This window comes from Eriocheir sinensis, chromosome 6 (genome assembly GCF_024679095.1).
Source record: "Eriocheir sinensis breed Jianghai 21 chromosome 6, ASM2467909v1, whole genome shotgun sequence".
Classification (NCBI taxonomy): Eukaryota; Metazoa; Arthropoda; class Malacostraca; order Decapoda; family Varunidae; genus Eriocheir; species Eriocheir sinensis.
Window position 1 is genome coordinate 19800179 of NC_066514.1, and position 12172 is coordinate 19812350.

Here is a 12172-nt window from a genome sequence, read left to right on the forward strand (position 1 = left end):
ATGTGCCCCCTTCCCCCCGCACACACAAAGGAACATAACCACGAACACACAGGTACAACTACATACTGAAAAGTACTGATGACACGTTCAGCGCGCTGCATGTGTTTAATGTTGCCACATACTACAGTTGCAAGGACAAACCGCGAGATGCATTCATCACGTCCAGGACATCTGCACCAGAACTGAAAGCAGCACCACGTCCAAGAGTGCATTTCCCTATTGTCAGTAGCGTTTTGTTCCCTATAAGACAATTTCATAAATAATTCCATATCGCCTTTCAATTATATCTATATCTCCGGCGCCCTGTTCCCTTACGGGAACTTCCCTTAAGGGGGTGACAGCGGAAGAAGTGTCTCCATCTCCCTATTTTCTGGCACTCCTCAGCACGCTCAATCCTGCCACTTCAGAATCTTGCTCCAGTGCTGGCTCACACTTTTGGTCCACTTCACAGGTGGTCTTTCCCTACACCTCCTCCCTCAATCCTTCTCTCATTAACTCTCTTCACAAAATCATTCTCCCCCATTATCATCACGTGTCCAAACCATCTCAACGCACGACACTGCACGCACTCCACCACTCAACAATCCATGTCTCACAGCCTTAGGAAAAGACAGGGAGCACAAAGAACTGGAAGATTGAGAGTTTTCCTTCCATGTATACAGGTGTCGACAACGCCATACACTCCTGCTGAGCGAGTCCATAACAGCGTGGGCCGGCCAATCAGCCGTAAGACTTTTTTGGCGAAACTCGCCGTCGTTCTAAACTACTCTACTAAAATATGTGACTTTTTTCCGCGATCTCAATGTCCTCGCCACACGCATGAACAGACTGTACTGTTTCATGTAGCAAGCCTCCAAACACCTGTACCTTGGTCTTGGCCCAAGAGACCTGAAGTCCCAAGTAATAAAAGCAGTACTTAAAAAAAGTGAAAAATACTGGATTCTGTACTCACGTCAAGAATGATTGGAGTCGCCGCACGCTCCTCGTCCTGTTGGAAAGAAAGAGATAGTGTATCTCTCTCTCTCTCTCACACACACACACACACACACACAGTCTCAGTCTTACCCAAAGATCGGTACTATTAGCTATGTGCTCTTCCGAAGGGGAACGGCTGGCTGTCTCGAGAAAGACCCGCAGAAGACAAAGAGGTGATTACACACACACACACACACACATACACACACACACACACACACACACACACACACACACACACCGCTCCGGTGGTTCAATCTATAGAGCGCTGCGCTGCGAGGCTTAACGGCCAAACAGACGGCGGTTCGATCCCCGCTCAGGCCGGATTTTTTCGGTTGACTAGGAGTGGTTACAGTTCCCTCTTGGGCAAGGGGGATGGGGTGTGTGGTGTGTGAGGTCTTGGCAGTACCCAGAGATCGACGATAATGTGCACCTGGTCTCGTCGGGAGGGTACCTGCTGGCGAAAGCGAGTCCAACTCGTGATCATACCGTGTTGAATTACACACACACCACTCCGTTAGCTCAAAAAATATATAAATAGGCAATAAAAACAGGCAGGAGCGCATGCATGTGCCCCCTTCCCCCCGCACACACAAGGGAACATAACCACGAACACACAGGTACAACTACATACTGAAAAGTACTGATGATGCATGTGTTTAATGTTGCCACATACTACAGTTGCAAGGACAAACCGCGAGATGCATTCATCACGTCCAGGACATCTGCACCAGAACTGAAAGCAGCACCACGTCCAATAGTGCATTTCCCTATTGTCAGTAGCGTTTTGTTCCCTATAAGACAATTTCATAAATAATTCCATATCGCCTTTCAATTATATCTATATCTCCGGCGCCCTGTTCCCTTACGGGAACTTCCCTTAAGGGGGTGACAGCGGAAGAAGTGTCTCCATCTCCCTATTTTCTGGCACTCCTCAGCACGCTCAATCCTGCCACTTCAGAATCTTGCTCCAGTGCTGGCTCACACTTTTGGTCCTGTTGTGACCCATTAACGCACACCATTTTCTCTCTCGTTCTTTCCATCTTTCGTTTCTTCAGTCTACCCTTAAGTCATCACGTTCTCTTTCTTTTCTCTCTCTCTCAACACACACTATTCTATTTCATCTATTACACATATCCATCACACATCAATCTCTTTTGTTACGAGTCACTACATATAAATAAATGTACATAATCATTATAAATATTATAAGCAACATCATGTTCAAGCATCATCATCAAAGAGCCATTATTGTAAGTACTACTGGATATCACCATTGTAAATATTCATTCACAACATTTAAATACATGTATATTCTGTAAAATAAATGTCTTCCTCGATGGAGTCACCACTAGTTAATAGTTGTATCTATTAACCTACAAAGGCTTGCCCTAGCGGACTTACAACGGCGAAGCTCACAGCTTCGTTCGGCGGCCGAAAGCACACAAGCAGCAATGCTTGGCTTTCACGTAGCGGTCTAGGCTACTGCTACAATTGGTGACCTCCGGACCTGAGTTACGAGGTACACCTCGGTTATTTGCTGCTGTCGCTGCTGGCCATGCTTCGTCCGTTCCGTCGCGGCCCAAGCTACCGCCCCCGGAGGATCCACCGGCCCGCAGCAGGTCGCGCTCCGCCTCCGGCCTCTCCAACGTGATCCGAGGCTCTCCCGCCGCCGGCAAGTTCGTGCCCTCGCCCGCGCCACCTCGCCTCGGCCCATCCGAAGACTCGCCAGCAGCCCAGCCCCCTTCCACGCAGGTGTCGCCCTACTCGCCGTGGTACCTCGCCACTCTCTGCCCATCCCCAGCCAGCCATTCCAACGCCGCCCCTATGCTGTCTCACCTTCGCCGCGGTACCTCGCCCCGCCCGCTTCTACGAGTGACTCCTCAGGCTTCAGCCAGTCTGACCACCGCCTCGCACCCACGGCTGCCTCCCTTCTTCGCCAGCCCGACACACCAGTCACTCGCCGCCTCACCAGCCTCCTGCCGCTGTGATCCCCGGTTTCCTTGCCGTCGCCTACCTACCTCCACGGCATCGCCTTCACCACTGCTGTTCCAGCAGCGGCCCTCCTGCCGCCGTGGCCTCTGGCAACCCCCTGCGCCTTCCCTTAGCTCGTGGAATGTGTAGTGACGCTGAAGACAGTGCAGGTGTTTGTTCAGTGAAGCCCTGGCATGACAAGCCAGCACCAGTGCAGTGACGCCCGCTGCTTAACCGCCTGAGCGAGTGAATGTGTTAGTGACGCCCCTCCCGGCAGTGCTCCCCGTCGGTAGTCAGTGCTTCCCCGACGTAGTTACCGCTTAGTGCTGTGCTCCGTTACACATACGGGATGCCTGACGCGACTCTCGGCCTCCAGCCGCCGCGGCCCCTGGCTACACTGCCAGCGCCTCTACACGCGGTCATGGCCTCCACGTCCGACACCGACCCTGCCCTAACGTGCCCCTCCAAGGTGTCCGACGACGACGCTGCGCAGGACGTGGCCAGCCTCCATGCCCCCACCGTCGCCAGCGACAGTCTGACCCACCAGCTCACGGCTCTTATCGCCAAGCTACGAACAGAGGTCAGTACGCTCAGGGAGGACATCAGGAGCCAACGACGCCAGTCCTCGTCACCACACAGCCACTCCTCGTCACCGCACAGCCACTCCTCGTCGCCACACCACCACTCCTCGTCACCGCACCACCACTCCTCGTCACCCCGCCGCCACTCCACCTCCAGTAGTAGCCCCTCACATAGCTCCGGCGTCTGCTACTACCACAGGAGGTTCGGCAAGGATGCCAGGCAGTGCACATCTCCCTACGGCTTCCAGGGTTCGTCACAACAGCCCGGGCGTGGACTAACAGCTCACAGCGTCCGCCAACACACCTCGAAGCTGTTCCACATCTTCGATCCACTCTCCCGCACCAACTTCCTCATCGACACTGGAGCCGAAGTCAGCGTCCTCCCCGCCACACCAAGCCAGAGGTCCTTACCAACCATCGCTCGCCTCTACGCAGCTAACGGCACGGGGATCCCTGTCTTCAAGAAACAGACGCTCCAGCTCAACCTCAACCTTCGCAGGTCGTTCGAGTGGACCTTCTACGTGGCAACAGTTTCACAACCTATCCTGGGCGCCGATTTCCTGTCTCACTACAATCTCCTGATCGACCTCAAGAGTCGCAAGCTCCTGGATCCACTGACATCCAACTCAACCAGGACCAGAGCAGCAGCAGGCGAAAGCCACATCTCCACCATCCGCGCAAACAACCGGTTCGCGTCTCTCCTCAAGTCCTTCCCGACGCTGACGCAGCCACACACAGCGAACAAGCCTGTGAAGCACCACGTCACGCACCACATCGAGACGACCGGACCACCAACATACGCCAAGGCTCGCCGCTTAGCTCCAGAACGCTACCAACAAGCCAAGGCCGAGTTCGAGTCGCTGATGGGCCAAGGTGTTATCCGCCCCAGCTCAAGCAACTGGTCGTCTGCCCTCCACGTCGTGCCCAAGAAGAACGGTACGAGTCGCGCACCGTCATGGATCGCTATCCGGTGCCGAATATTCAGGAGTTCTCCTCACAGCTTGCTGGTTCCACTATATACACCAGGATCGACCTCATAAAAGCCTTCCACCAGATCCCAGTCAACCCAGCAGACATCCCGAAGACAGCCATCGTTACACCTTTCGGCTTGTACGAGTACGTACGGATGCCCTTTGGACTCAAGAACTCTGCACAAACCTTCCAGAGGTTCATGGACGAAGTGCTGCGAGGACTGACATTCTGCTTCGCCTACATCGACGACGTCCTCATCGCCAGTCCTGACGCTGACACACACCGCCGACACCTGGAGCAAGTTTTCGCCCGTCTCCAGGACTACGGCATCCAGATAAGCGTTGACAAGTCAGAGTTTGGTGTTACCTCCGTTGACTTCCTCGGCCACACCGTCTCTCCTTCAGGCATCACTCCCATCTCTTCCCGCTGCGACGCCATTCAACAGTTCCCGAAGCCGACAACTCAGCGCCAGCTCAAGCAGTTCCTCGGGATGATCAACTACTACAACCGCTTCATTCCACACTGCGCGCTCATCTTCCAACCACTCTACTCCATGATCAAGCCCTGCAAGAGAGGCCAGTCCGTCACACTCGCCTGGACTCCCGAAGCTGACGATGCCTTTCTCAAAGCCAAGGAGGCACTGAAGGCTGTTACCACACTCAGCTTCCCTACTCCAGACGCCACTACTTCAATCTCCACGGATGCCTCAGACACCGGCGTTGGTGGAGTCTTGCAGCAGCACGTAAACGGAGCCTGGAGACCCATTGCATTCTTCTCACAGAAACTCAACAACGCCGAGAAGAAGTACAGCGCCTTCGACAGAGAACTTCTCGCCATCTACAAGGCTGTCAAGCGCTTCAGGTACTTCGTCGAAGGCCGGGAATTTCACATTTACACCGACCACAAGCCTCTTGCCACAACCTTCATCAACAACAAGTCCACCTACTCTCCCAGGCAGCTGCGCCACATCGACTTCATCTCTCAGTTCACGACAGACATCCGGTACGTCAAAGGCGAAGACAACATCCCCGCTGACGCTCTCTCCCGTAACATCTTTGCAACATCCTCCTCCCTCATCGACTATGCCGCCATTGCTGCAGACCAAGTCGACGACGCCGAGCTGCAGCAATTGAAGGATAACCCCGCTTTGTCGATGAGGCGAGTCGAGTTCCCCGGGACCAACGTGCACCTGTACGCTAACTCATCTACCGCCACCATCCGGCCCTACCTGCCGAAGAACCACCGGTATCCTCTCTTCCGCCAGCTGCACGACCTCTCTCACCCCGGGATACGAGCGTCACAACGCATGATGTCCTCGCGCTTCATATGGACGGGGATCAACAAGGACGTCAGAGACTGGACCCGCACCTGCGTCCAGTGCCAGGCTTCCAAGGTGACGCGCCACACCGTCTCGCCTCCAGCAGCGTTCACGCCCCGATCCTCCAGACTCGAACACGTCCACGTCGACCTCGTCGGCCCACTCCCACACTCCAACGGCTACAAGTACCTCCTCACCTGCGTTGACAGATTCACACGCTGGCCCGAAGCTGTCCCGGTCGAAGACATAACAACGGACACCATCGCCAGAGCCTTCGTCAACACCTGGGTGTCGCGCTTCGGTACGCCTCTCAGCCTCACATCCGACCGTGGAAGCCAGTTCGAGTCGAGCCTTTGGGACAAGGTCATGTCCATCCTGGGGATTAAGCGGATCAGAACCGCCAGCTACCATCCTCAGTCAAATGGCCTTGTCGAGCGCTTCCACCGCCAACTCAAGGCCTCGCTGGCAGCAACAGTTCAGGACCGCAGCGACTGGACTACGACTCTGCCTCTAGCCCTCCTCGGCATACGGACGTCCCTCAAAGAAGACTTTGGCCACTCCTCTGCAGAGCTCCTGTACGGCACCACTCTCCGCCTCCCAGGAGAGGTTCTCTCGCCCACTCCTGGCCCTCCCTGCGACATACAGGACTACGCCAGGAACCTCAAGAACGCAATGCAGAGACTCCAGCCAGTGCCGCCACGTACATCACCATCCAAAACGTTCGTGAGCCAGGACCTCGACACCTGCACACACGTGTTCGTGCGAGTGGACGCCACAAAGAAGCCTCTGCAGCAACCATACGATGGCCCCTTCACCGTCATCAAGAGGACGCGGAAGAACATCACAATCGACCGCCACGGCAAATCCGATGTCATCGCCATCGACCGGGTCAAGCCCGCGTACCTCCTGCGGCCGGATCCTCCACCCACCAACACCGTGTCAGTGTCCCCCAGTCCAGTGCTTACAGACAAAATCCAGTGCCGCAAGAAACATGTAACGTTCCTCCTCCCTCGTCACTAGGGGGGGAGTTATGTAGTGACCCATTAACGCACACCATTTTCTTTCTCGTTCTCTCCATCTTCCGTTTCTTCAGTCTACCCTTAAGTCATCACGTTCTCTTTCTTTTCTCTCACTCTCAACACACACTATTCTATTTCATCTATTACACATATCCATCACACATCAATCTCTTTTGTTACGAGTCACTACATATAAATAAATGTACATAATCATTATAAATATTATAAGCAACATCATGTTCAAGCATCATCATCAAAGAGCCATTATTGTAAGTACTACTGGATATCACCATTGTAAATATTCATTCACAACATTTAAATACATGTATATTCTGTAAAATAAATGTCTTCCTCAATGGAGTCACCACTAGTTAATAGTTGTATCTATTAACCTACAAAGGTTTGCCCTAGCGGACTTCCAACGGCGAAGCTCACAGCTTCGTTCGGCGGCCGAAAGCACACAAGCAGCAATGCTTGGCTTTCACGTAGCGGTCTAGGCTACTGCTACAGTCCACTTCACAGGTGGTCTTTCCCTACACCTCCTCCCTCAATCCTTCTCTCATTAACTCTCTTCACAAAATCATTCTCCCCCATTATCATCACGTGTCCAAACCATCTCAACGCACGACACTGCACGCACTCCACCACTCAACAATCCATGTCTCACAGCCTTAGGAAAAGACAGGGAGCACAAAGAACTGGAAGATTGAGAGTTTTCCTTCCATGTATACAGGTGTCGACAACGCCATACACTCCTTCTGAGCGAGTCCATAACAGCGTGGGGCCGGCCAATCAGCCGTAAGACTTTTTTGGCGAAACTCGCCGTCGTTCTAAACTACTCTACTAAAATATGTGACTTTTTTCCGCGATCTCAATGTCCTCGCCACACGCATGAACAGACTGTACTGTTTCATGTAGCAAGCCTCCAAACACCTGTACCTTGGTCTTGGCCCAAGAGACCTGAAGTCCCAAGTAATAAAAGCAGTACTTAAAAAAAGTGAAAAATACTGGATTCTGTACTCACGTCAAGAATGATTGGAGTCGCCGCACGCTCCTCGTCCTGTTGGAAAGAAAGAGATAGTGTATCTCTCTCTCTCTCTCTCTCTCTCTCTCTCTCTCTCTCTCTCTCTCTCTCTCTCTCTCTCTCTCTCTCTCTCTCTCTCTCTCACACACACACACACACACACACACAGTCTCAGTCCTACCCAAAGATCGGTACTATGAGCTTTGTGCTCTTCCGAAGGGGAACGGCTGGCTGTCTCGAGAGAGACCCGCAGAAGACCAAGAGGTGATTACACACACACACACACACACACACACACACACACACACACACACACGCTACCGCTCCGCTCCGGTAGTTCAATCGGTAGAGCGCTGCGCTGCGAGGCTTAACGGCCAAACAGACGGCGGTTCGAGCCACGCTCAGGCCGGATTCTTTCGGTTGACTAGGAGTGGTTACTTTCCCCTCATGAGCAAGGGGGATGGGGTGTGGGGTGTGTGAAGTCTTGGCAGTACCCAGAGATCGACGATAATGTGCACCTGGTCTCGTCGGGAGGGTACCTGCTGGCGAAAGCGAGTCCAACTCGTGATCATACCGTGTTGAATTACACACACACCACTCCGTTAGCTCAAAAAATATATAAATAGGCAATAAAAACAGGCAGGAGCGCATGCATGTGCCCCCTTCCCCCCGCACACACAAGGGAACATAACCACGAACACACAGGTACAACTACATACTGAAAAGTACTGATGATGCATGTGTTTAATGTTGCCACATACTACAGTTGCAAGGAAAAACCACGAGATGCATTCATCACGTCCAGGACATCTGCACCAGAACTGAAAGCAGCACCACGTCCAAGAGTGCATTTCCCTATTGTCAGGAGCGGGTTGTTTTCCCCTATAACACAAGTTCATAAATAATTCCATATCGTCTATCTAGTCTATCTATATCTCCGACGCCCTGTTCCCTCACTGGAACTTCCCTTCAAGGGGTGGCCGGGGCAGAAGTGTCTCCATCTCTCCCTGTTCTTGCACTCCCTCTCATCACGCTCAGTCCTGCCACTTCCAAATCTTGCTCACCCTATCGATCCACTGCACAGGTGGTCTTTCCCTGACACCTCCTCCCTCAATCCTTCCCTCATAAACTTTCTTCACAAATCCATTTTCCTCCATGCTTATCACGTGTCCAAAGCATATCAGCGTACCACGCTTCACCCACTCCACCACTCCACACTCCACTCCTTGGGCTGTCACACCCATTCCAAACGCTCATACACACTTTCATTACTTTCTTCATCCCATCCTGACCCACTACATGCACCTCTTATATAACTCATTGCCACTGCACGTATTCTTGATTGTTGTGCTGCATTCCATGTCCACGTCTATGATCCTTATGCCCGAGTTGGCAGGAGAATACTGTTCCTTATTCACTTTTTCACCTCCATGCTCACACTTCCTCCTCTCATAACTTTCTATAACACACCTACTACCTATCTGCCCTTCCCTGCTCTTTCCCTCACCCCACCTTCCATACCTACATGCGTATATAAAACTGTCCCTAAATATTTAAACTCAGTCACCCCCTCCGTCCTCTTTTCCTCCAGCCTTATCCAGCACTTCTTTATGCTCTCTGCTCTAGCTCTGTACGGCTTTGCAAAATCAATGACCTGCTCCCTCGTCCTATTAAATACCTTAAACTTACTCTTTCCAGCATTCACTCTCGGCTTTCTCCTCTTACACACCCTGTCAAACTCATCCACTGTCCTCTGCAGCGTCTCCTCATTCTCTGCCAACAACACAATCATTTTTAAACTGGCCCGCAACCATTGATTCCTCAGTATCTCTCACTTTCGGCCTTGTACCAAGCTCCCCCACTCTGGCTTTCATCTCTCTCCTACAACCGTTCATGTACACTTTAAAAAGCCATGGTGACATCACACACCCCTGTCTCACACCAACACCCACACCAGAACTCTCAATCAACTCACCATTCACGCGTACTGAAGCATTCGCATCCTAGTAGAAAGATCCGATTTCCTCCACAAATGCCCTCCCACACCACACCCCATAAACCCTTCCTGTCAACCCTGTCATATGCCTTCTCTAGGTTCATGAAAGCAGCAAACAGCTTACTATTCATTTGTAGGTATTTTTCAGCTAACATTTTGATTGCAAATATTTCGTCTTCAGAACCCCTCCCTTTCCTAAAAACCCTTGTTCATCGCCTACACTTTTCAAAGATATTTTCTTCATCTTCTCAATCAAAAACCTTACATACACTTTTCCTGCCACCCTGAGTAGACTTATTTCCCTATAACTATTACATAACCTCTGCTTCCTTTCCCTTTGTACAGCGGCACAACAACAGCTTTTTTTCCAATCCTCTGACACCTCACCCTGGTCCCATGCTGGGTTACATATCCATAACATCCATTCCACAACTTCACCTCTTCCATACTTCAACATTTCTGCTGGTATGCCATCAGCTCCACGGGCTTTTTCTACTTTGATCTTCTTCATTGCCTCACCTCTCTGTACCCTCCCCTGCGGATCTGGCCGCCCTACATTGATCTATATTCCTATATACACTAGTCACTTCTGGTCTCCCTCCCCACACTCTCATTCATTACAGTTTGAAAGTGCTGCTTCCACGCCTCCCTTATCTCCTCATTCCCTCTCACAAGCTCCCCGTCTCTCCTCTTCATGCTACAAATCTCATTATTTTGTCTCCCCCATTTTTCTTTTAACTTCTCTCCAGAAAGTTTTTTTTGTTCTGTTATTTTGGTGATATTTTCAGACGTAGTGTGTTATTAGCATATTATAAAATTACTAAGCGTTTCAGGAGCCTTGTCACACAGTTTTTCAAAATAACACTACAACAAAGCGTCGGACAGGGATGCTATATAATGTATAATTTCATATTATTTGACCACAAATTGGCTCAGTGCATCAAAACCTGCGTAGTGTGTTATTAGTATATCAGAAAATTACTAAGCGAGCGTTTCAGGGGCCTTGTCAGACAATTTTTTTTTTTTCGAAAATAACACTTTAACAAAACGTCGGAGAGAGATGCTATTTGGGAAGAGGATATTTGAGACCCCGACCAAATAGGCAAAAATAGGTTTAGGCGCCAAATGTGGATGATTACAGCTTGTAGGAGTAAGTTTAGGGTAAACTTCACTAAAATATGCGGGCACGGGCAGCGAGGCCAGGCGCGTCGTCATGTGTGCACCGCCTGTCGTTCATGTCGTGATGTCAATGTGACGTTTAACGATGACGCAGTAGTAATCACCGACTCAACCGAAAGCTCTCTCTCTCTCTCTCTCTCTCTCACACACACACACACACACACAAAGTAACAGTAGTTCATCCCTGTACATAAGGATGATGCTTATATGAACATATTTTATATATGCGAAAAAGTTTTACTCGTGGGACATTACTTATCCTCTGCATGGAAAATACAGTCTTTGGTACTACATGCTATATGCACATGACAGTGTAGTGACTAACCTATTATATATATATATATATATATATATATATATATATATATCTATATATATATATATATATATATATATATATATATATATATATATATATATATACACACACACAAAACACTTACCTTCGAGGAGGCAAGAGCGATGGTGCAGAAGGCAAATGCCAGCCAATACATGTGACGGTCCATCTTCTCCTAACGACTCCCGGAAGAGAAATGGTATCATCCCGCTCTCACCCTGTCATCATAGCGCCACAGAGTTGTCCCTCCCCGCCACCCTCGCCCCCCGGCACGCACACTCCCGCCATCACTTCCACGGATTCAATTTCAGAAACGTGTCTGCATTTTTAATTCGTTTAAGACCATGAACCGGAGGGCTAGGTATACTCTCTCTCTCTCTCTCTCTCTCTCTCTCTCTCTCTCTCTCTCTCTCTCTCTCTCTCTCTCTTCTACCCTTCCTTTCCTCCTATCTCCCCGTTATCTATCCCTCCTTTATTCCCTTTACCTCCCTATCTCCTCGTACTCCTCGTACTCCTACTTCAGGCCTACCTGCTCGCTTTCCCTTCAGCTTTTACCCTTCCTCCCTCTCTCTCGATCCCTTCCACCACCATTTCCTCCTTTCCATTCCCCTCCATCCCTCTCTTTCCCTCTCCTTGCTTCCTTACCTTCTTCTCCTGTGTACTTTCTAATGCTGGTTAGGTCATCACTCTTACTGTTTCTCTTATAAGGTAACTCATCTTAAGTGCGCCTGAGACCAATGTTTCAATGTTTTGTTTTTTACTGTTTCACTTTTTCTATCACATATTTTAAGTGTGTC

At 50.5% G+C, this 12172-nt stretch overlaps 1 protein-coding gene across 1 annotated transcript; it reads left to right on the forward strand.

Annotated features, from left to right (window-relative positions):
- Positions 1–2195: 2195 nt before the first annotated feature.
- On the forward strand, positions 2196–7641 carry LOC126991171 (proline-rich protein 36-like). The gene is made up of 4 exons (XM_050849932.1): positions 2196–2228; positions 2491–2962; positions 6587–6813; positions 7573–7641. Exons 1-4 carry the CDS (start codon positions 2196–2198, stop codon positions 7639–7641), a joined length of 801 nt encoding a protein of 266 aa, XP_050705889.1.
- Positions 7642–12172: the final 4531 nt, after the last annotated feature.

Coding starts and splice junctions, on each gene's coding strand:
- LOC126991171 (XM_050849932.1), top strand. CDS start 2,196: ATGTTCAAGCATCATCATCAAAGAGCCATTATT. Junction 2,229..2,490: donor ATCATCAAAGAGCCATTATT/GTAAGTACTACT, acceptor TCCGGACCTGAG/TTACGAGGTACACCTCGGTT. Junction 2,963..6,586: donor CTCACCAGCCTCCTGCCGCT/GTGATCCCCGGT, acceptor TGTTCGTGCGAG/TGGACGCCACAAAGAAGCCT.